This window comes from Fusarium odoratissimum, assembly GCF_000260195.1.
Source record: "Fusarium odoratissimum NRRL 54006 unplaced genomic scaffold supercont1.21, whole genome shotgun sequence".
In the NCBI taxonomy this organism is placed as follows: Eukaryota; Fungi; Ascomycota; class Sordariomycetes; order Hypocreales; family Nectriaceae; genus Fusarium; species Fusarium odoratissimum.
The window spans coordinates 376356-399444 of NW_022158706.1; the positions used below are offsets into that span (position 1 = coordinate 376356).

At 48.6% G+C, this 23089-nt stretch overlaps 9 protein-coding genes across 10 annotated transcripts; 5 read left to right on the forward strand and 4 right to left on the reverse strand.

Annotated features, from left to right (window-relative positions):
* Positions 1–452: 452 nt before the first annotated feature.
* Positions 453–2367, forward strand: FOIG_11310 (uncharacterized protein; the record flags this gene model as incomplete). Its single annotated transcript, XM_031211865.1, has 1 exon — positions 453–2367. The coding sequence occupies one exon, from the start codon at positions 453–455 to the stop codon at positions 2244–2246; it is 1794 nt and encodes a 597-aa protein (XP_031058439.1). The 3' UTR covers positions 2247–2367.
* FOIG_11311 (uncharacterized protein) lies at positions 2238–3000 on the reverse strand. The gene has a single exon (XM_031211866.1). It carries the CDS (start codon positions 2966–2968, stop codon positions 2321–2323), a length of 648 nt encoding a protein of 215 aa, XP_031058440.1. The 5' UTR covers positions 2969–3000; the 3' UTR covers positions 2238–2320.
* Positions 3001–3299: 299 nt separating this feature from the next.
* FOIG_11312 (uncharacterized protein) lies at positions 3300–5445 on the forward strand. 2 transcript variants are annotated; one of them, XM_031211867.1, is made up of 8 exons: positions 3300–3420; positions 3471–3485; positions 3546–3686; positions 3745–4160; positions 4208–4487; positions 4537–4878; positions 4924–5119; positions 5190–5445. In XM_031211867.1, the coding sequence occupies exons 1-8, from the start codon at positions 3384–3386 to the stop codon at positions 5440–5442; spliced, it is 1680 nt and encodes a 559-aa protein (XP_031058441.1). In that variant the 5' UTR covers positions 3300–3383; the 3' UTR covers positions 5443–5445. The 2 variants fall into 2 exon arrangements, with proteins under 2 accessions (XP_031058441.1, XP_031058442.1); XM_031211868.1 differs by having other exon boundaries at positions 4924–5445.
* Positions 5446–7852: 2407 nt separating this feature from the next.
* On the forward strand, positions 7853–10307 carry FOIG_11313 (uncharacterized protein). The gene is made up of 5 exons (XM_031211869.1): positions 7853–8628; positions 8676–8803; positions 8864–8989; positions 9047–9130; positions 9194–10307. The coding sequence occupies exons 1-5, from the start codon at positions 8161–8163 to the stop codon at positions 10101–10103; spliced, it is 1716 nt and encodes a 571-aa protein (XP_031058443.1). The 5' UTR covers positions 7853–8160; the 3' UTR covers positions 10104–10307.
* Positions 10308–11188: 881 nt separating this feature from the next.
* FOIG_11314 (uncharacterized protein) lies at positions 11189–12805 on the reverse strand (the record flags this gene model as incomplete). The annotated part of the gene is made up of 1 exon (XM_031211870.1): positions 11189–12805. One exon carries the CDS (start codon positions 12803–12805, stop codon positions 11189–11191), a length of 1617 nt encoding a protein of 538 aa, XP_031058444.1.
* A 220-nt stretch (positions 12806–13025) lies between these two features.
* Positions 13026–13457, reverse strand: FOIG_11315 (uncharacterized protein; the record flags this gene model as incomplete). The annotated part of the gene is made up of 1 exon (XM_031211871.1): positions 13026–13457. The coding sequence occupies one exon, from the start codon at positions 13455–13457 to the stop codon at positions 13026–13028; it is 432 nt and encodes a 143-aa protein (XP_031058445.1).
* A 785-nt stretch (positions 13458–14242) lies between these two features.
* Positions 14243–15325, forward strand: FOIG_11316 (uncharacterized protein). The gene has a single exon (XM_031211872.1). The coding sequence runs from the start codon at positions 14303–14305 to the stop codon at positions 14969–14971; it is 669 nt and encodes a 222-aa protein (XP_031058446.1). The 5' UTR covers positions 14243–14302; the 3' UTR covers positions 14972–15325.
* On the reverse strand, positions 15097–18326 carry FOIG_11317 (uncharacterized protein; the record flags this gene model as incomplete). Its single annotated transcript, XM_031211873.1, has 10 exons — positions 15097–15144; positions 15198–15287; positions 15336–15486; positions 15536–15721; positions 15772–16618; positions 16677–16855; positions 16905–16938; positions 16997–17196; positions 17415–18040; positions 18102–18326. 10 exons carry the CDS (start codon positions 18324–18326, stop codon positions 15097–15099), a joined length of 2586 nt encoding a protein of 861 aa, XP_031058447.1.
* Positions 18327–18706: 380 nt separating this feature from the next.
* Positions 18707–22971, forward strand: FOIG_11318 (uncharacterized protein; the record flags this gene model as incomplete). Its single annotated transcript, XM_031211874.1, has 7 exons — positions 18707–18967; positions 19019–19235; positions 19290–19727; positions 19793–20386; positions 20436–20547; positions 20597–20884; positions 20937–22971. 7 exons carry the CDS (start codon positions 18707–18709, stop codon positions 22969–22971), a joined length of 3945 nt encoding a protein of 1314 aa, XP_031058448.1.
* Positions 22972–23089: the final 118 nt, after the last annotated feature.

The window sequence follows — 23089 nt, forward strand, 5'->3', positions numbered from 1 at the left end:
TTGTGATATGGCAATTGGTCAGATTAATTGTTAGTGATCAGAAATATGGAGATGGGTCATGACAAAGCGAGAGTCGTGCAGTAGTGAGGATGCACTAAGATTAGTAACGTGTCTCCAATGCCCCCGCGCGTTAATTGTGCTGAGAGGCTCGGGAAACGATGCGAATACCGGGCGGCAAATACAGAGTATGGATCTGTAATTCGAATATTACAAGAATGCCAGTTCCGACTTCTCCATTATTTCGTCAATTTCGACGATGATTCACGCGTGGGGCTTATGGCGCTGCGGTCAGCGCGCAATATGATACCAGCGACCATGATCACGTGGAGATAAGAAGTCGCAATCACGTGCACTCATTTCATCCTGCCCTGCATCAGCTCTCACCAAAGCTTTCAGGCAGAGCGCGTCAAGGCTATCTCCCTCACTCAAAGCGCGCGCGTAACCTGTCAAATATGGCCGAATCTCAATCCGACCAAAGCGAAAATGAGACTCACGACGAGCGCGCTCACAGCGAACAAGAAGATTCCAGCGAAAATGAATCCGGCGATGAATCATCCGAGTCCGACGATGATTCCGACGGTGGAGGCTTGCTAGATACCATGGCCGCTGACGGCAGCGAAGAAGAGTCCAGCGATGAAGATGACGGCATTTACCACCGCAACGACCTCACGCAGGATTCGTATCTCGACTCGTTCCCCCAGTTCGGTCGCCTTCCTAGTGAGTTGCGCAACACAATCTGGGAGTTGTTCTGTCCTGAACTCTGCGCTCGGCATCGCGTGCTCGACTTCCAGATCTCATATGGAACAGCCCTGCATCCCGACTCGGCGAGTTCTTTCGTTTGGACTGTACGCGACGGCATCGCTCTTGGTGATCAGACAAAGAACCTCCGCACGGTGTTTGCCGTTCACAAAGAGTCGCGCGCTCTGGCCACCAACGCTTTCCCTGATTCTCTGAGCATCGATGCTGGAGCTGGAGACGCCACTGTTCGCTTTAACCGGAATTCCGACGTTGTCCTGATGAATGGTCTCAGTTGTCCGCCGGGGAGAATGGTGTTTCACCTACCAGGTTTCGCTGGCGAGGTCAAAAACTTTGCGCTTGGCGGGCCCAACATCCTTGACGATTTGAGTGGCTCAGACGTACCTGCGCTTTTGAGGCAATTCACCCAACTGGAGTGCTTCTACGTGAACGTATCAAGTACGGATTGCCAGAAATCGACTTTGGGGTGGTGCACGTCGGATCTCATCAACCGGTATCAAACGCAAACATACGAAAAACAGCCTGGACTAGGAGAAGACCTGCAGTTCTTGTGGTGCTGGCCTGACTTACAACGACATCCCGACTTTGCGAGATTTCAGATCGACAGGGATACATGGGACAACTTACCAGATCCTCTTGGAAGTGAGTTGGAACACAGAGGTCTCAAGGCATGGCCCATGGTCGCTTTTGAATACGAGCGCGGCCTTCGACGATTTGAGTTGCTACAAACCCTCGGACCGGACCTGGGCGACGACACTTCGGATGAAGACGAAGAGGATGACGATGACGATGGCGATGGAAACAATGGGCCCGACCTCGATGAGTATGAAAGCGATGGCATTGACGACGATGAGATTGTAGAGACATACGACCCTTCAGACGAGGAGGGTATCTCATTAGCCAGCGGTTCCCCTCAGCCCGTCCCCCAAGAAATCTCCGACGATGAGGATGACGGTGCCGGCGCAAACTTCTCCAGTCCTGAAACCGAGCCAGAATCAGCGCCTGTACAGCGCGGACGCAAACGACGAGTGGTCTCGGACTCTGATGACGAAGACGAGGAGGACGTGGAACCGACAGCGAAACGCGCAAGGACGGCTCGTGTCGTTGAATCGGACGACGAAGATGATGAGCCAGTGATGCAGCAAGAACAGACACGGCAGCGCTCAAGGGCGATCGTGTCAGATGATGAGGATGAGGACGAGGGCGGCGTGTCGAAAGAGCCCCGCGCAAGCGACTCCCCAAGCGAAGAAAGCGAAGAAGAAAGTGACGAATCAGAAGATGAAGACGCTCCGCCCAAGAAACTATCTCTCGCTGAGAGACTACGTCTCCATCGACAAGAGAACCCAGTGGACAACGATTCTGATGCAAGCAGCAGGACTGCTGACGAGGAGAGCGAAGATGACGATGAAGAGCGAAATCCTTTCACGATGGGTATGGCGGATGAGTCAGATGGAGAAGGCGAAGATGGCTATGATGAAGATGACTATTAATTCCACAACATTCTTGCTTCATATATCGTGTCTGAATAGATTTTAATGTAATAGAGAATCCCTCCAGCAATGGATCAAACAGTCTTCCCAGTAGCAAGTAGTTCAACAAATTGCTCTATCCTCTTCCTTCTCGTCTCCGGCCTCTTCGCCGTTTCAAGTCTCTGTATAAAACCATATCTCTTCGTTCTATTCAACCCCATCCAAAACTCCCCCGCCGCTTCATTCCCATCCAGCGCTTTTTGAAAATCCTCTGGCACGGTGGCGTTACTTGAAGACGAATAGGCCCTCTCCCATCGCCCATCCTCCTTCGCTGCATCAATCTCCGCCTGTCCTGCAGGTTGCATGCGGCCAGCGGCGATTAAAATCGCGACTTTGTTCACGTTTCGCTGGGACCAGAGACTTCCCTTCCGACGAGGCGTGAAGCGCTGGATAAAGTGAGAATCATCGTGGGATTTTCGCTGGCCGTCGATCCAGCCGTAGCAGAGGGCTGTGTCGAGGGCTTGGTCGTATGTTATTGAGGGGGTGGGGGAGTTCTTTTTGGCGATTTTGAGCCAGAGACCGGTTGTGTTGGTGGAGTGGTTGGTTGAGAGGTAGGATTCGAAGGCTGATGTGGTAGCGAAGAGTTTTGTTTCTAGAGTGGTTGTGGGGGAGACTATGGGTGCTGGGGATGAGGTTTGGAGACGAGTGAGCCTTTTGGCGGTGGATCTTGTTGTTCTTGACATTTTTGGTGTTTATAAGAGCGTGAATGAGAGTGTGAATGTTCACGGCTGAAATTGAGATGAGGCTGACAGCCAGCACGCGACGAAGGATTACGCTAGACCAAATCCAATTAACCAACGTCCAACAGCTCCAATATTCAATTTGTCTAATCTGCGAACGGTTCATATATATTACATATCCCTATAAAAGATGATTTTTCGCCTCTTCCTGCTCCAGCTACAACTTAAAAGGTTGCAATTCAGAAATGTGTAGGGTAGCTCAAGACGCGTCCATCCATCTCGGAGAGAACAGCGATTCCACCGCACGTGATGGGAAAAGCAACGCAATGGAGAAGTTTAGAGGTGGATACCCAGTGAGAAAGTATTTGATTACGACATTTCAGCATCTTCTAAGGCCGTGAAGAGTGTTTTGAGAACGATGCCAGTGGTAAAGAGACCATGTCTTCAATGTAAAGGTGAGATCGTCGCGTCGGTGGCTGGATGCGGGGTGCTGACCGATACTCAGAAAAACATGTCAAATGTAGGCGAATTCACTGAACTGAGCAGCCATGAATAGCGAATGATGACTGATTAATTATAGGCGATGAAGGGCAACCAAGATGTCATCGCTGTATCATTAAGAACTTACCCTGTGCTCGACCTGCGAAGAAAACTGTCTTTCGAAACTCATCAACAGGACCTTTGACGAACCAGACCTGGGTCAACAGTGAGATTAGCGACTGTTAGTCAAGGACCACGGAGATTATTGTAGTGAAGAAAGGTGGTTAATCATTTGACAGTCAACACCCACCCGCGAAGTCCACTCGAAGGAGGTGCAGGTGCATCTTCAACAGCCCCAGCAAATTTCAACGACCCAACATCAACAAGAGAGACTCAAACAACCTACAACGAACCCCCAAGAAACAACCCAGCATTCCCAGTGGCAAGCACATCGCAATCAGCTGGAAACTCACCGAGCTACCCTTCTTCGCCATGGCAGCAGGCAACAGGTCGATCACCCACGGACTTGCCGAGCAACTCGAGCGCATACACCGTAACTCACGACGCTTCATCTCCGTATGGTCCACCGCAAGATCATGTTCCTTCTCCCCGATCACACCAGCCGTACAGTTCTGGAGAGTCAACGAAATTTCCGCTTGAAGATCCTCAAGAGGCATGTTTGCTTCGATACTTTGTCGAGGAGCTGTCACATTGGGTACCGATGATCTGGTGGTAGTGGATGATATTTGCTAACGTGATCAGCTTGACCTGTGCGATGAGAGACGGCACTTTCAACTCGTTGTACCCCTGCGAGCTCGACACCATCCACCACTTCTCTACGCGATCTTTGCGCTTTCGGCCCGCCATCTAAGCCGTCTTCCGAAATACAAAACACCACAGGGAATTCTCTACCAAGGCCAATTGCTACCCAAACTCACACCCCACGACGCAGTAGAATACACGTTAAAATGCATCCCCGCCCTACGAGACTTCCACCTCATCCAAGACGACGAAAAACTCGAGAGCATCATCGCCACAGCTGGTAAGACTCACCAAACATACTAGCAATAGCTCACGCTGAAGGGTTTCAGTTATTCTCCGGCAGTTGGAAGAGATCGACGACGAAGAAGACCAAGAGCAGGAGCGGAACCAAAGGCGGAACGCAAAACCTCAGGTTAATTTCCTAGCCATCATAGACGCTGTTTTGAGAAGTCCACCGTCGAGGACCCTCTTTGGCCGACGATCACTTATCCAAGCGGCATATTGGATGGCCGTTCGCCAGGAGCTGTACCACTCGTTTACAAAGCGTCATCCGCCAAAGATGATTCTGGATCCGGTGTATGGACACGGCGCGTCGAAGGCGAATAAAATCGTTCTTCATACGGCGCAGGTTGCGAAATGGCGATGGGCTGATGGTTCAGAACAAGAATGGCGTATGTGCTACCTTGAATAAGTGGTGGTGAAACTAACGGGTTCAGTACGACTCCAGAAGCAGGGCGAGGTTCTCGAGGAAGAAGCGCTAAAGGAGTATCAACCGTTCTATGTACGACCAGCTGACAGGTCGAATGGAGAAATCTTCCCGATAATCTGGTACTCCTCCGCGCTGGAGGTGACAACCATGCAGCTCAGCATCATAGCGAAAATGGTGCTAATGGCAGAGAACCCCTTCCTCGGGTAGGTCAACAGCAATTTAATTTAACTATAGTACCTCTTGAGAGACGGTGATCCACTGACGTCAAATCAGGGGAAATTCATCGACACGTGCGCAGTGGAGAGAAATCGAAAATCAGGTACGGCAGATGATTCTGGATCTGTGTGGGATAAGCCTCTGCCATCCGGCGTGTCCACCGGCTCTTGTGCACGCTGCGTTTGGGATGGAGTTGTACGGGGACTTTTTCACGGATCTTTATGAGAGGAGGGCGCTGAGGGGTGTTGTTGATAAGTTTCGAGATGCGAGGGCGTGGCCTGTTCAGAACCTGTCCAAGATGTTTGAATGAGCATGTACGGATAAAGATTACTATTCAGTATCGGTATTCATTTCTTGGCGGCGGCACTAATCTTGTATCACCGTATCAATGAAACCCTTCAGGCGCGGAACTGTTTTTCCCGTGACAGCGTAAATTGACCACTGTTTTTTATTATTATTACCGATGCTGAATCTGCCAAGTCGTTCCGATATGTTTCGGCACTGAAGTGCTGATCTTTTCCACTGTTGAAATGGATTGTTTAATGGCCCTTGACGAGCTGGTGCAAGGATTGAGGGTCGTAGTCGGCAAGATCGTGTCAGAAGTGATCTTTTTGTGAAAAAGAGTGGGGATGATTTGATCTTCGGAGGTTTTGTTCAAGATCCTTGTTTGTGCTGCTACATGTTTGTTCGTCTTACCAACAAGCAAATTGATAGCGATAAGCTGAAAGTTGGCCTTGGGCTTTACTTTGTCGCGGCTGACGAGCAAACATTGGAAGACTCGGGAATTTTACTGGTGCGAGTTACGGTGCAATCACCAGAAACCCCCGTCATTTTTTCACATCCAGTGCCGATCTCCCCCACAGTGCAATCTCCTGACAGCTCACAAGGTGTCGAAGCGGGACGGCATCTACGGGAATATCGAGAGCTAGCTGTGCCACTGAAACCAGGACAATTGAAGTAAAGTCTGTAATGCCACGCGATGCTGCCGTGTATTCTCCTAAAACCTGTACTCGCAAACACCGAGTCTTGTCGCACAATCATCTCGTGGCTCGGTGGCACCGTTACGGAGTTGGCTGAGGAGGTGGAGTGGCCAACCCGAAGAACCGGTAAACGATGCAGCGTCGCTTATTTTGTCATGACGACAAGATTGGGCTGATCATTCCTTTTTTGATGCCCAGTCTATCCTCGTCGGGCCAGGTTCTGGGCCGTCATTTTACCTTGACAGTGACTACTCGCTGCAGGGCCCGCGATTGCATCTTGCTCGGGTTATTGAGATCTACAACCGATCAGATTTGAGGCCTCACGGTCTGCCTGCCCTCTCAGAGCGTCTCTTGGGCTTTGCTTCGCTGGGCGCTAAACACGACATGCATGCGCCTCTTGCAATAATGTCACATATTATGAAAACGGTCTTTGCGGATATTGGACGGAAGTCACCGTGTCTCGCAATTGAGGCTGGCTGGACTAACCTCCACCAACAATGCAGCCAACTCAATTGAGCAATGCAATGTGATGGGGATGGGATGGCACTGAAGATCGACCTCAGCTCTTCGTTTATCGCGCTTGAGTGGGGTGACGCCGGGGATACTCCCTGAATACAATGCAGCATCATCACGCAAGAAACCCTTTTCCCTTCTTTTCCCCAACAGACACACGATGGAAAATTACAGTGATTGCAGCTTGCAAAAAAGAAACTCAGCACCGTCATAAACCCAAACGGAAGCGCCAGGAACCAACGGTAACCTAAATCACAGTGGATACAGCCCCAGTAAAGCATGCAGCTCACTGTCTCTTGTGTCTCCCTACCTCCAGCACATGCTCATCACTGCAAGGGAGCCAGCGAGCACAACACCAGACGCAAGGGAGACAGAAGATAGAAAACGGCGGTGGACGAACTGCTCCTGTCATCACCAGCCGTTTCAATTTATTCTGTACGGCCCGCCTCCGCGATTAAAGATACAAGACACTTAATCCAAACGCAGCCGTTGTATCCGTAAGCTGCGGCCGTTTGGACATACAGTACGAGCCTTAGGGGGCACAAGCTTTTCGTGCTGCGTTTCACTAACAAACTCAACTGGAGGTTTCTTTCACTGTGGCGTGAACTCGGTCAGCAATCATGGCGCTCCGAGATAATATCGCAGTCAATCAAGGCAAAAAGAGAGACATAACGTGGACAGTGGGAAAAAAAGGAAATGTTGCGCTCGTGGCTGGAAAGACACGACCTCTTGATGCAAGGGCATTTGCTCGTCTTCGCGGCGCTGATGATGATGATCAAAGCTGGTCACGGTCACACAGGATGATCCTTGCCTTGGTTGTAACTGTCTCAAATCGCCCTTACGCAAAGAAGCAAAAATAAAAATAAAATAAATAAAAAATACCCCAGGACCAATTCATCACAAACGCCTGGCGGAACAGAACAGACAGACGTCGACCTACGTCGATCTGCAATTTCATCTTCGCGAACCGGTCTGTTCACGACCCCCATATCCAATGTCCTCTAGCTTTTGCTGTCAGTCTGAGCGAAGTGGGCATCTTCTCTCTCTCGTGAATTGTCCCGAACTGCGGGTTGGATCTTGCAGGGGGGCAGCCCTACCCAAGAGGGGCCAAGATCAACGGAGGTCGGGAGCTTAGACGGCACTAAATTGGCTTCCCGAGCCAAAGCTCAGGTCAGTTACTGGGCGTGCGCAAGGGAGAGAGAGAGAGAGAGAGAGAGAGAGAGATGGCATTATCTGGGGGGCGTGTTCTTGCTAGATCACTCTCTCGATCTTCTCCCATTTTCACATTCTCTTGCCATCTTTCACTGCAAGAGATTTCTTAGTCCTTGTTTAGCGTCTGGACGCTCGGGGAATCACAGTCGATTAACGTATTACTATAATACGTCGTCATCTCCGCTTGTCGTTCAATCCGAACTTGCTCTCTGCTCCCTCGACCGTTTTGTGTTGCGGAGACCGCACATTCCTTCCAAACCACGTTCCTTACAATAAATATTTCCCTATTATTCCTCGAAAACATCGATATTACACTTTCTACAATGGCCGAAACCGAAAAACCCGAGGCCAGACTCGATGGGCTCGGCATCTTCTGGATCATCTGGACCTTCGTCTGGACATTCATCGTCGCGGGCGGCATGGTCTTCCTCTGGAGACGACGCGACATGCCCATGCTTCGAATTCGAGACCTCCCGGTTTCCTTCGCCGCCATCATACTCCTCCACATCTACTGGGGGGCTATCCAGACCGGATATGTTTACTTCCCTCTATTTACACCGGAGGGCGAGTTCTGGATCATGAGCTTGTATTTCCCCTTCGGTATCGCTCTGTTCCACGCTTCCAACAGCCGTTTCCTACATGTCGCCAAGCAGCAGAAGGAACTGTTTGCTTCGGATGAGAAGATGCCTCCCAAGAGTCGCGTTAGACCTGGATCGTTGCTTGGACGCTTTCAGGCCCTTGATTACTCCAAGAAGATTCTTGTTACGGTTGGACTGGGAATGGTAGTCCAGGTATGGAACTATACCACACATACATACGGCGATGCTAACGTATGCAGTTCATCCTCACCATTATCATGTGGTGCTTATCCAAGAAATTCCATCCCTCATGGGGTGTTCCCGGCACAGAGGTCCATCCCGGCTCCGAGGAGTACCGAAAGTCTCAGGTCGGAAAGGGCTGGGAATGGTAAGCATACTCACCCGAGATCTGATCTCATCGCGATATGTACTGACTCTCTCTTGTTAGGTGGCCCTCTGTATTCTGGCAGTTCCTTTGGGCATGGATCGTCGCCCCTTACATCCTCTGGCAGGCCCGCGGTGTCAACGACACGCAGGGATGGAGGACCCAAACCGTCGCATGCTGCATTGCTAAGTGAGTTATCCCTTGATCAGGGCCAACACCGACCTCCACACTGACCGAGACACTCAGCCTTCATGCCACTCCTATGTGGCTCATCGCCTTGTATGTGCCTGCCATGGCACCCGTCAATTACTACTGGATTCCTCCTCAATGGTAAGCCACCTACCTCAGCAAGGTTCCCTATTGAAAACATCCCCGCTCACTGTCGCACAATAGGCTTGCCATCTCCATCATGGCCATTGAGATCTTTACCATCTTCTGGCCCTGCTGGGAAGTCATCCAGCACCAGAACCTCCGCCAAGAGACCCTCGACTCCATCGCTCAATGGCAGCTCAACAAAAGCGCTGGAACTAATGGTGCTCGATCTGTAGCTACTGGATCTACGACTGTTGCCCCCTCCGCTCTGACGTCCTGGTCCAAGGACGGCTCTGTCAAGAGCAGCGCCTCCGGTGAGAGTATTCTCACCATGGAAGCTCTTGAGTACGTCCTTGAGCGTAACCCCGAACCTCTTCAACAATTCTCAGCCCTTCGCGACTTTTCGGGAGAGAACATTGCTTTCTTACGAGCTGTCGCAGAGTGGAAGTCCTCATTACCACCTGCTGTGCGCGACCCCGAGAAGATCAAGGAGCCGTCAGTGCAAGAACTCGTCCGCGAGAGATTTAACAGCGCTCTTCGCATTTACACCGGCTTCGTCAGCTCTCGCGACGCAGAGTTCCAGATTAACCTATCATCGCAACAACAAAGAAGATTGGAGGGTGTCTTTGAGAGCTCTGCGCGCATCCTCTACGGCGACAAGAAGCAGGTTGACCCAGCGTTGCCATTCGAGACATTCCAGATGACAACATCACCAACCAAAGTCAAGTCCTCAGCTGCATCATCACACGGCTCCGAAACCGGCATCATGGCAGCTGATTCTGTCGCTGACACTGGATACATGAGCGACAAGGCTATGTACTGGGGTGACATCCCCGAGGGCTTTGATGCGACTATTTTCGACGACTCGGAGCAGCACATCAAGTACTTGGTGCTCACCAACACGTGGCCCAAGTTTGTCAAGGACCGACGATGCTCAATTGACTCCAATGATACCCTCGAGGCAGGAAACGGAATCTCCATGGCTAAATGATTTGACTGGTAATTTAACTGGATTTACGGATTTATTTATGGGATGGGAGTTTGGTGATTACAAGTGATTCCCTCTTTTATCTTCACTTTTTTTTTTTTTTACTGGGAAGGCTTCTTTGGAGATTCTATGTATTTATTAATGAAAAACACGCGACTGCATCGACAGTCATTCTTCTCCTTAATCAATCTGTCAACCTCACAAGCTGCTCTATCGTATTGCCGTGCTCAGTTAAAGTGAACGTGTCCATCTGCCGTAGCTTGGATTGAAGGAATGGCATTTACCGGCCCCTCCCGCTCGTGCCCGCGAAAAGCCACAGCGGGCTAAAATTATTACAGGGCATCTGACCCTAATTCCACCCTGGATTAGTGGACGATCTAGCCTGCTGTCTCGTCCGTCGCAGCCTACGTGGCGTCGATATTCCGCTTTGTTCCCTGGTCTCCTGCAGGTCGAATCACAATCATCGTAAGATGTAATTACAAGCCGTCTCGAATCTCACGCAATTGAGCGTGCAAAGTCTGAGCTCAGAAAAGTTAATTCAAGCCCGTGAGCAAGGGCCTGCATAAGCGTCAGGGGTTTCCCCATCAGCTTTGGCATGGAGCTTTAGCGTTATGAAGATCTTCATGGAGACCAGTTATCCACTTCGAAACATCCACTGAACCGAATACTTGGATGCGTGCTTGTGAACTTGTTTTTGTTGACTGTTGGCTCACAAGGATTAGAGATTGACGTTTCGTCTTTTGCTGGGACAATCGAGATCCTTTGTGATAACCGATCAAAGGTAATCGGGTGTCACAGGTGTCTCTTAAATGGTGGAAATTATGGGCGCTATCTTAGCGGCCGATAAAACGTGGAGGGGTCTTGCAAGACACAATCATCGCTCGCAATCTAGACTCGAGGGTGAATTATCATGTCATTGTCCGAGACTGCCGCGTAAAGCGCAGCGGTGGAAACGATTTTGTACGTTAACGGTTAATGGCTTGATATGTTATGGACAGATATACCTATTATTCCCGGTTTATGAGGCAGGATGGGTGAAGTGACACAAAAGCCTGCTCAGCTTATGGGTCGATACGGCGTTGCATTCTCTACACTAATGTCAATTCTATGTCTCTATTCTCGTACTTTGCAAACCTGATTCCCTCACCACTCATGATCCCATCCATATAGCACTCCCCAACCAAGGAATATCTACCATGCTCCTGCTCCCTGACCACAAAAGGTACTTTAGATCCATACAGAACTACTACCAAGTCTCCCCTCTTCGCCCTCATGGGCACATAGCCAGCCAGCCCCATATGTGTTCGTGCAAAGCGTCGTGACTGTGCTATTGCTGCAAAGAAGCCAAGTGCCTTGATGGCAAAGACTGCTTCTCCCTTCGCATATTCCTTCGGTAACTTGTCTTCTGCAAGGGTCAAGCGAAGAAAGGACGTCGAGATCTCCTTGATGAACATGGAATATTTGCTACCGACGGAGATGTCGCCGAAGAGAACTCGTAAAAATGGCTCCCACCCTGGAGAGATGGACCTGCCAGGTAAAGGTCTGCCACTGGTTGCCGTGGTATCAAAGATTCGATCTCCAGGGCCAGGTCCAAGGCCTCGAGCTAATCCTTTCGTCGCCTCCAGCCAAATGTCCCTTGCTTCTTCAATCATTCCTCTGTTCACTTGAAGTTGGTCATAGACTGAAAGTCTCTCGTCCTGCTGGTGACATTTGCTGATTCTGGTGGATCTGTCCGTGAACGATTTCTTGCCAACAGTATGTATTGTGTCTACTACGCTTCCCTTAATATGTAGCATAGTACCATCGCTCGATTCTCGTACCTCCATCGGCAACCCCGCACTCGCGTCGATCCCTGAACCGCTGAAGAGAGGCCCGGTCAAGCTTTCGATCGGATCAAGTTTGTTGAAGTCTGGAACCCACGATGGAGACGAGCGGTGTCGACTGGTCTTTTGTGAGCTCGTGCCAAGGACACGGAAGCTTCTATTATTCTTGATTTCCCACAGCACAAAGTTCCGATAAGCATCCATTGGTGAGATGTTGTAATCCGGTTTCAGGAGCTCGCTACTCGTGTCCTCCCCCGTGACGCCAAGCATACCGAAGATCTTATCATGAGGATATGTGCACTTGTATCTACGACTCATCAAAATGAGATCAAGTAGCTTAGAATCTTCTTGACCTTCCATTGGGCGCCGAGTCAGGAGAGGACGGTACCACCACTGACCAAGGATATAAATCCTCGGATGTCGGTTGCTGCGAGCTGTTCGCATCAAGTCCAGACTGGAAATGGTATCGTAGATCGAGTGGTACCCCGGAATCGTCTTTACAGAGGACTGATAGTGCTTGATGGCATCCACAACTCGAAGAAACTTTGCCCAGGAGATGGACTGGTCGCCACATATAACCTGTGCATGCTGCGGTATAACCGCTTCTTGAATAACCCAAGTGCGTTGGAACCATGGGCGAGTCAACAAGTTTATAAGGGCATCCCAATTAAAGTCCTCTGGGTTCATAGGCTTCATATCTGTCCATCTCTCGACAAAAAACCTTGCCATGCCAATATTCGAACTTAGTAGGAATTGCCGAGCGTAGAGAGGCATAAGCTTCCAGTCGAGCCAACGCATTGATCCAATCGCGCCATGGACCGAAGGATCTGATTTTCCGAGATATATGAGAACTTCTTGGGCTTGTGAGTAGATCTCATGCATAAGTCTAATCTGCTTAGACTTTTCGTCGTTGTCGGCTTGATTGATGCAAAGAGCGTCGATCCACAGGACGCGTTTTCGTGTTGGATGTCGCAAGTCCAATAAGGCATCATGGAGATTAGCCCTGACACCAATATGGTGCCCAGAACATTTCAGCTGATATTTGGTAGTATCGTCTCCCCAGGCGTACGAAAGAGCCTCGAATCTGGTCCTCCACGACAGCTCAGCGTTTGACTAACTGGCACTTCAATGCGTCCTCGTGTGCTCCCGGCTCTAAGATAAGCAGTCGTATTTCTTTATCGCCAGTGATCGGTTGATACAGCTCACTTTCCTCTCTTTCGGTCGTATGTGCTAACTTTGCTGGTATTGCTCGGAAGATGGTCGATTGGGCAATGTTTGTGAAAACACCATTGTCTCTGAGAGGCTCGTACATATATGAGATAACGACTTGGCCCCAGGCAAGGGCACCGACAGATATCCATATTATCTTTCCAAAAGTAGTTTTCGAGCGTGGGACTTTATTTCTTCCTGGACCGCGTGCCTGGGTCGAATGCAATTGATGAGGCAGGTGATAATGCGGTCGGTGTCGTGATTTAGGCCGAGCGTGGGTGACGCTTCGGGCGCCTCTTAAAAGCTGGCCTCTATGTAGAAACATGACGTCCCTGTCAGGCCCTACGTGAACATGCTCTCAAGACGTTCCATGGTCGAAGATTCAGAGTCGATGCGTAACATTAGTAGTCGGAAGCTCAGTCTCTCATGAAGCGAGATGAACGCCTTCATTTGACGCCAAGGAAGGCTGAGCAGGCTAAGAGGCTGATGTGATTGGATGATCTGAAACGGGCTGCTTTTCAGCTGAGTTGGAGCAGTTCTGCCTGTCTTTGGGCCTTGTTACACTTATTGCCAGATGGTAACGCACAGCCGCATTTCGGGTTGCACTAAGGGTTATGACGTATAGAGAAGGATCTAGCTTGTCTTTTTGTCTCTTGGCCTGTGACATCCTCTGTTTCTCTTCTCACATTGTAATCCGCGGCCATAAACAATTCTACTGTTGATACCCCGCACTGCCTAGCAGAATGCCTTGCGCTGCGGACAAGAAACTAAGACGCAGAAATCGCCAATAGGATTTGCTTTCCCGAGTTGGCATTGGCACTTCTTATTGTTGTATACGCAATGAACATGGAGGCCAATATGTTCCTTGGTTTAAGACCGGTGAGACTCCTTGCATGAGTAAGGCCAGTCAGACTACAAACCACCTCCGCCCGAGCGATCAAAATTAACCTCAGTGACTTCATAGTTGACATAAGTACGTATAAAATGCTGAAATTACCAGAATAAGGATATGTAGAATGAAAGAAGTAGCCTAGACAGGCAGGTCGTCGAACGGAGTTGTCACGTGTGAGTCTAGTGAGTACCGAGGTTGACTCCAGCCATGACCATAAATTCACGACTTCGCATTTGAGAGCACGCCTCTGTTACCCAGAATCACATCACCTAAACACCATGCAGCCAGAAAATTATCTTCTCGCCAGTTCCTTGACCGCAGCCATACTCTATGGCGTCAAAGCTCGTGCAAGGCCGAGCTACTCGCGCATGACCACCAAAACCCTCGCAGTTTCCTTACTTGCGATCCTCGTCAAAATTGTTGATGGGCCGACGTACCTCCTAGCTGCACTCAGCTTTGGGGCGCTGGGCGATGCGTTTCTTGCTTGGGATTCAGAGCCGGCATTCTTGGCAGGCCTTGGAAGCTTTTTGACATCGCATCTCTTCTACATCGCGCTTTTCTTTGAGACAGGCGCAAAGAGGCTTGTTCTAGAAGATCAATCACGCGTCGCTATCGTTGTCTTAGCTATTCTACTTGGACCCACGATGTTGACACTGCTGATTCCGAGAGTCAACAGCGAGCTTCGCTTACCCATTCTTCTCTATACCTGTGCAATTCTGGGCATGATATTCTCGGCATTGACGATCGAAAATGATAAGGTCGCACTGGGAGCTGTTGTATTTACAGTATCTGATACCATCTTGGCCTCTGGCAGATTTCTTGTACCTACATCATCTTCACATCAAGTCTGGATGGACTATGCTGTTTGGATTCTTTACTACTCAGGACAATTCATGCTCGCAATGGGCACTCTAGAGCAAGCTGGAATTCAATTGGGCGCAAATTGAATGGAAAAATATAGTCAGTGAGCTGACTCGAGACCTGCAACAACATTTATACAGTGATAGAAGAGACGAGGAGACAGTGATATATCAAGGACTATGCCACGAATGATGGGCAGGTCGTGACGTCTTCATGATACAACTCCCCATTCGTTAGGATCAATGGCAAATTTGAAGCTCTGCTTGAGGTTAGAAACCGTCAAAAGGAATATGGAAAAGTGTAGCGGCTTACGTCCAAGTTCGCATCAGAGTCAACACTGTCCTTGTCCTGCATTGATAGTTTGATGATCCGCGTCTTCTTCTCTTGCAATTTTACAACAGTCTATAGGACGTTAGTCTCCATCATCATGGTGAAATTGGGAAGACCTACATTCTCGATGGAACCAGCCGTTATGTACTTGAAGATGGTAACTGGACTCGTCTGGCCCATCCTGACGACTCTTGCGGTCGCTTGTTCTTCGATGGCTGGGTTCCACTGCGGTTCAACGATGTGAACCATATTTGCTTGTGTAAGAGTGAGACTAAAGTGGTGTGAGTAATTAAATACCTGGAAGCTGAAGGTAAGCTTACCCAACTGCGCCAGTGTTAATGGATATGAGAAGGACCCGAATCACTGGGTCCTGGCAGAACTTGGAGAGTAGCTCCGTTCGGCCGACCGGCGGGTTGCGTCCATCAACCTGAACAAAGGCAATACCTTCTGCTCCAAGCATCGTTGCTAAGATATCAAGAGTGTCTCTCCAGCTCGAGAACACAACACTGTATAAAAATTAACAAGACTAGATGCGATGAGCTTCTTGGAGATATACCTCTTGGAACTCGCATCTAAACAAGATGGCTTGATATTGTTGATGACTGCTGACATCTTTGAGGACTGCTGTTTCTTGTAGTAGCTCGATTGTGTAGAGATGTCTCTGGTAGGAGGATCCGGTGTATCTAGATCCATCATAGATGGCGTTGGAGATGGTGAGGGTGCCAGGGATGAGGCTTCGTCATTCATCTCAAACTGAAGCCGACCGCACATAGGACAGCTGTCAAGGCAACCAAGAAGATCAGCGTTTCCAGTCCTTTCATCACAAAATTCGCACCCTGGCTCTGCACTTGGCGATCTTGAAGCCTTCCCTTTTGTCTTGGGAACAATCAGTTGATTTGTGCGTTTTGAGCTGCAAGCGCTGATAGGGATAGCTCCATGATTACAGACCCTCCTCAGCTTCATGATTGCCGAGAACAAGATGTTTGACTTCTTTGAGCTTCCTTCCTTCCCAGCCATCTCGTCGAAATCCTCTCTGCATTGATCGAGAATGCTTGTGAACATAGACTTTTCAGTCTCGGTGGGCGTTACATCGATTCTCTCTATGGTACTAGCTGGAAGGTCCAGCTTTGCTTGCGTTCTTCGTAGGCAACATAATTTGAGCATAATCTTCAGGTTTCGAGACTCGTCGTTTCCGTTTGGTGAGTCCTCCCTGAATGACTTTACTATGTGCTGTTCAAACACGTTGCTCTGGCAAAAGGGCTCGAAACGTAGGAACTTCAACAAGGATCTGAGGTCATCGAAGCTGTTTTGAATGGGTGTTCCGGTCAGACACCACCGGGTATCGCTTTCAAGAGCAGCTGCGGCCTTGTGCAGTTTGATCGAAGAGTTCCGTATCTGATGGGCTTTGGAAGGATTGGTCAGAAGAACTACAGCCATTTCGTCACAAGTCGACGGCCTTACCTTCATCGAGAACAATCCTTGACCACTTGATGGAGTTCAGAATCCCCTTTACCCGATTGTCTTTTTCTAGGGTGTGATATGTTGTGAGGACGAGGTCATGGCCAAGAAGAAGTTCTCGCTTTTTTGGTCGCGTGTCTCCGTGGAAAGTGACCGTTTTGAAGCTCTGAGGTTGAAATCGTCTACTGGTGATTAGTTTCATGGAAGCGGTATGTGTTCTAAAATACTTACCTCTCAATTTCATTCTGCCAAACGTCAAGCACCTCTACATTTTGTCAGCACATAACAGAAGGTAACGGAGGAACTTGGGCACCAGAATATACGCCGAGATGGGAGAACAACAAGAGTGATGCTCGATAGTGGGTGTTCTTGATTCTTAATATTGCCCGTACTGTCTCTGATGGAGGGCTGGCCCAGTTGCTTTGAGCAAAGAATAGCACTTAGCATTGTCAATGTTTTGCCGAGGCCCATCACGTCTGCGAGTATTCCGCCACGGCCCGGTCTGTCTGGGTGAGATAACAAGCTAGAAAGAACCCCAGAGTCAGCTGGCCGTAGGCTTGTCATTGAGATATCAATAGCAAGTACCTATAATGGATCGAGAGGAGCATGTGTCTATGCATTTGCGTGGCTACCTCCTCGTTTTCGCGGCCAAGAATGAACTCAACGCCTTTGAGCTGATGCCTATTGGCGATCGGGATTAGCCTTTAACAATACCAGCAAGTGATCCGATAGATGGCGTACTCTTTCAATCTCGTGTTAAGCAAGAAATGATCCAGAACTTGCTGAACATCTTCACTCCTGGCTGCTGTGATATCCTCGGATGAACCGTCCAAGGATTCCATAACGTCTTCGACTTCTTGAGAAATCTTGGACTTAGTATCACTATCCTGGAACCCTGAGCCAACTAGATGCCTTAAGTCAGTCTTTTCAGAATTCGGGTAGAAGAACTGAGGGTTGATGTATGGAACACCGGGTTCCAAAAATGTAGGATGTTGTAAATAAGTGCGATAAGTGCCAATCCCGGACAAGGCCTCATCAACATCACTCATTGAGTTCCTTGGACCATAGATGTTGACTGAGACAGCTACTGGCAAGCCCTTGCCAGATCTTTTGCGCTTGCCACGAAGTACATCGACTCCAAGGACCACTGCGAATGAGACGTCTCTAGCCCTTTCGGCTGTGAGTGTCAGAATCGCGCCTGTATCGCAGTCGAGAACTGATCTCTTCTTAGAATTGGTTTCCCCATCACCAACCAAGTAGTAGTTTCTTCCGTCAGGCTCGATCTTGAATAAGCAATACCTGGCCCATGGCTGCGTCTCTTTGGGCATCTGAGTTTGAGGATTTAGCAGAACCTGGGCTCCGCAGATCTATGGATCATCACGCCCATTGTTAGTATTTGAAGGTTCGGATGTTCTCGAATAGCCTTACCGCTCCGTAGCATATTCTTTCCTCTCCGAACTCCCCTTCTGCAACTGATTTGTCATCTCCAATGCCACTTGTGTCACTTGGCAAGTCTAACTCCATGCCGGAGTCAAAATAATAGGGAGAATTTGCTCCCCCGGAACCGACAGCTTGTCTTTGGGCATACTTGCGTGGATTGCCATTTTCGGTGTCATTTCCACAATCTCTCCGTCGCTTGAGGGATAGTGCCATATCGAAATCCAGCACCGGGTTGATCATGACTATAGTATGGGAGAAGAATGGAACTTTCTCGTGAAATCGGCTGTCATATTTGGGCTGGCGGTCAAGCTGAAAAAGCCTTACCAATGATTTTGAGGCGTAAACAACCTCTTCAATCAGGCTGTGCTGGGATACGCGCCGAGAATTACAGCACTGCCCCGCTTGTCATACCCCAGCAGGTGATTCTTCACTCTTGTTGGCTGTGATTTTCAGCCACGAAACACGAGTCAGTCTGTCTAAGGTTGAAAGTGAGGCGACGTGCATATTGTTTGTTGATACTAAGCATAGTCCCCAAATACAACTCCTTCGGCTTCATTCCACGTCTATCAACAACCATCAAATGACCATCCAAAATGGCATCAAATCAACAAACCAGCTTTGAAAGGTCTCTGGACCTTTTTCGCCGAGAGCTTTCTGACGATCAGATCAAGCAGATGGACGGAGTCAGTCAGAAAACTCTGGACGACACGATCCAGGCAACTCAGAACATACTGGGGCGCAGGAATGACCTTTGCAAATTGACCCGAATCCAGAGATTTCTCCACGCTATGGAACATGTTGAGAAGCTTGTCACAATATTCCTCAACGCTAGTGATTTCGTGGCTTTTATCTGGGTAAGACAAGTTGTTGGTTACCGCCATTTTAGTATTGACGATGTACTTTAGGGTCCGATCAAGCTGGCGCTTATGGTCGCCACAACTTGGACAGACGCTGTCAGGCAGCTGATTGACGCGTACGAAGAAATCGCTGAAGCCCTAGGTAATCTCGCCTTCTTCCATAATCTTATTCAGAGTAGAGATCACCTGAAACTGGTTCTCGAGGATTATTTCTCAGATATTCTTCGCTTCCATCGATGCGTTCTTGATGTTTTTTCTCGTCCAGGTTCGTATACTCGCCCCTCTGCGTCTCTTATCCCATGTTGACTGTTTCGCTTAGAATGGAAAAGAGTTTTTAAATGGGCGTGGGGAAGCTTTCGACGCGAAGTCAAGCCAATTCTCGAAAGTCTCAAACGGAAACAGGCATTGTTATCAGACGACAAGCTGCAATCCCACGCTATCCTGAAGGAGGTCCAAGACTCCGATCATTATTCCAAAGACCAGTTCAGTAAACTGCATACCAGTCTCGAAGATATCAGGTCTACCTTGGCTTCTGAGCATTTACAAAGCAAAACAATACAAGCCCAGGAGATGAAGACCTACTTAGAAAGTCGACTGGATGTTTCAAAATCTCGGAGTGATCTTCAACTGGAAACAAGGGATCCTATAGTTGAGAATTCTGGCAATTGGATATTCTCTAATCCGATCTTTAAATGCTGGGAAGTGGGAAAGTCTGCAGAGAATAAGATTTTGTTCCTTAATGGCTCCCCTGGCTCTGGTAAGTCATTGACGTATTTGCAATTCTGCGATCGTCTGTCAGCTGACCCATAATCTGATACATAGGAAAGTCTACCTTAGCAAAGACAATCATTTGTCATGAAAAACGGAAACAAGCCTCTGAGTCTTCTGGGCGGAGCTTCCTAGCTTATTTCTTTTTCAAGCACGATGCAGCGGACCGGAGAACGGCTCGATCCATGCTTCAACATCTCATCATGCAGCTCGTTAATGCAGACGAAACTATAATGGGATTGGCCTACGAGAGATTATCGACCATGGAATCCACTGAGCTTGCCGATCTGAAGAAACTTGCAAGTGACTGCTTTACGTCTCGGCCAATGGCAACACTCGTTCTTGATGGACTAGACGAGGCAATAGACAGCGAGCATGAGGTTTCTATCGCTTGGTGTCTGAATGAGCTATTATCAGTCGCGAAAGCACGCAGTTGTAACCTAAAGGTACTGATTTGTGGACAGAGGGACGGACGACTTGATGTGATGTTATCGTCTCAACCTCAGATTCGACTCGACATGGTAGATGCCCACCAGCACGACATCGAGCATTTCACAAAATTGAAAGTTGCGGAATTACACGCTAGGTTCCCATTAACACAACAGGAAGAGGAAGCCTTGGTTTCTAAGATATCGAGCGCGTCTCAAGGTAGAAATGATACTACTAATTACGGTCAATAATTATTAATTATTTTCAGGCATGTTTTTATATGCGCGAGTTGTGCTCGACCACCTCGCGGAGATGGACTCAATACAAGAATTTGAAGACGAATTAGAAGAAGATACGTTCCCAGAAGACTTGGATCGAGCGTAAGCAAAGAAAAGACGCAAGGAAGAGAAATATCGCTAACGTCGTCAGTTATGATCGTATTGCTCAGCGTATAATGAAGAAGCAGGGATCTTCACGCCATAAGACTGTGAAGAAAATCTTGGGCTGGGTCATTTGTGCGACTAGGCCCCTTCGATGGCGCGAAATACAGTCTAGATTCTGTATCGATGCAGATAAAGAGATTTGTAATATAAAAAACCTACGCCGAGACAGCTGTAAGAGTATATGCAGCTCTCTCGTTGACGTAACAAATTGCGATATGTTTCCCAATATTGGATCTGAGCAGTTCGTCAGCATGGTTCATGAAACAGCAACCAAGTAAGACCATACACCAGCCTAAATCCATTAAAAGGAGCTGACATAGTCATAGATATCTTGTTCGCAATGGTACGGTTAACCTGTTGCAGGAGCATATCGACATGGCGCTTTTTTGTTGTCGGTACCTATCATCTCGGCCTTTTACTACAGGCAAGAGCCAAAACATCAGTGCCGATATCCATTCAGGATACTTCGGATTCTTGGATTATGCTGCTGCTCATTATGCTGTCCACATACACGAGGTTGAGTCTTCAGAGGTTTCGACAGACGCAGCACCCAAACTGGAGGCTGTCAAAGCAGTAGCAGTTGATTTGGCAAAGGCCAATTACAGACACTCTTCAGTTCAGACAGAAGAGGGTGATAAGGCAGCTCAAGATCTGAACTTAGCCATTCAAGATAATGTCCTTGTTGTACGAACCTTGATAGGCTTGCAACGAGAGAAGTCTGAAACTCCTATTTTCGACGCGACTGAGGGGCCATTCAGGCACAAGTGTCACAAGATACAATGTTCGAAGTTTGCCATGGGATGCTCTAACGAAGCTGCACTCAAGAAGCACCTAGCAGTACATGAGAGACCATTCAGATGCCCTCATTCTGATTGCTTTGCGCATACAATGGGCTACGCTTCACCAAAGCGACTAGAAAGCCATAATGAGGTCTTTCACCAGAGCGTATTCAGAGCCAAAGCTGTCTTTCCTGCTGAACTTGAGACTGGCGAATGGAACCTTTACGAAGCTTGTAAAGCTGGTAACCTCGCTGAAGTTAAGAGATTCCATCGTGAGGGAGCTGATCTCAAGCATTATCGCCCAAAGATTGACTCGCCGCTGTGTGCAGCTGTCGAGGCTGGACATGGTAATATCTGCAAGTACCTCGTCGATAACGGAGTTGATCCTTTCCGTGTGGGATCTAGGTGTAGTACAACGAGGACGCCAGTCGTTGCGGCGATATATCGAGAGCGCCAGGAGATCTTGGAATTCTTCCTGCATAGAAGCAATGGCTTAAACAATTCCAACTTGGCAAAAAGTATTGCCCAGGCGATACACGCGGATCGGCCAGCCGCATTGAACATGCTTCTGGCCACAAGACAGCCAAGAGACCATGCGGACGTGATCAAGCTGGTTCCAAGTGAAATAACATCCCAGACCGACTTGAGATTAGTCCGAAGAGACTCTCACTCAATAGACGCCACGCTAATACATGCCTGGTTCCAATATGTCAAGCCAGAGTTTTACAATGAGAAAGGGGTTTTCATTGCACAGTCCGACTGTGCGGAGTACAAGATCTGGGGAGACATAATTTTTCGACAAGTCGATTCCTTCCACAGGGCGCTTCGTGGAAGATGCTTCTCTCTCGCCAATTTCTTAATGGATATCGGGAATGACGAATATCTCCAAATTAAAATTGAGGATAGCAATACGCCATTACATTGCTGCTTAAGAGGACTATGCCGAGGAGGTTGCAGCAGCTGTATGTCTATGCTTCGACGCCTTCTTCAGTACGGCAGTGGCAAATTCGCCAATATTACGGACGGTGATGGTAGACTACCGGCACATGTAGCAGTGTCTTATTGGGGTCCCTCGCAAGCTGTTATTCGAGCTGTTCTTGACAGTACCGAAGATATCAACCACAAGAGCAATTCGGGGCAAAGTCCATTACATGAGGCATCATCTAGGAACAAGATTAGCGTGCTGTTGGAGAATAAGTCTGTTGATCTCTTCAGTCGAAACAACAGAGGACAAACCGCATTTTCAGCATTATGCAATGGCGGTTACTTTGTTAATATAGAGGTTCTCGGGTATCTCTTTGAAGCAGACCCAAGACTTGCATGGACACCAGACAAATCCGAAGATGGACTCACGCCATTCCATCATGCAATGCAAAGTCATTACCTTCACCCGTACAATTCACAGAGACCAAACAGAGCAGCCAAGTTCTTACTTACATGTTTCGAAGTGAAACGAGTCCTGGTGGAATTTCAAGCCAAGTCAACTGATGCCGATCGGAGAAAGGTGCGAGACTTTGCAGGGAAGGAAAACTTACGAGAAGCACTGGATATCATGGATTCAATTAGATTTAGCCCGATCTGAGTTGTAGTGTAGATATGCATAGGTACGAATCAATCACTCTTTATTGTTTGCTAGATAGGCGGTGGCGTGTCTGTCAACTCATTATGAACGTAACGGCACTGAGCCCCAGAGGCGAAGA

What these genes read in the sequence shown, in the direction of transcription:
- FOIG_11311 (XM_031211866.1), bottom strand. Translation starts at nt 2,968, where the DNA reads ATGTCAAGAACAACAAGATCCACCGCCAAAAGGCTCACTCGTCTCCAA.
- FOIG_11312 (XM_031211867.1), top strand. Translation starts at nt 3,384, where the DNA reads ATGCCAGTGGTAAAGAGACCATGTCTTCAATGTAAAG. An exon ending in CAACAGTGAGATTAGCGACT is followed by an intron (nt 3,687 to 3,744) that starts GTTAGTCAAGGA and finishes ATCATTTGACAG; the next exon opens with TCAACACCCACCCGCGAAGT. An exon ending in TCGAGGAGCTGTCACATTGG is followed by an intron (nt 4,161 to 4,207) that starts GTACCGATGATC and finishes TAACGTGATCAG; the next exon opens with CTTGACCTGTGCGATGAGAG.
- FOIG_11313 (XM_031211869.1), top strand. Translation starts at nt 8,161, where the DNA reads ATGGCCGAAACCGAAAAACCCGAGGCCAGACTCGATGGGCTCGGCATC. An exon ending in GTCGGAAAGGGCTGGGAATG is followed by an intron (nt 8,804 to 8,863) that starts GTAAGCATACTC and finishes CTCTCTTGTTAG; the next exon opens with GTGGCCCTCTGTATTCTGGC. An exon ending in GTCGCATGCTGCATTGCTAA is followed by an intron (nt 8,990 to 9,046) that starts GTGAGTTATCCC and finishes CGAGACACTCAG; the next exon opens with CCTTCATGCCACTCCTATGT.
- FOIG_11316 (XM_031211872.1), top strand. Translation starts at nt 14,303, where the DNA reads ATGCAGCCAGAAAATTATCTTCTCGCCAGTTCCTTGACCGCAGCCATA.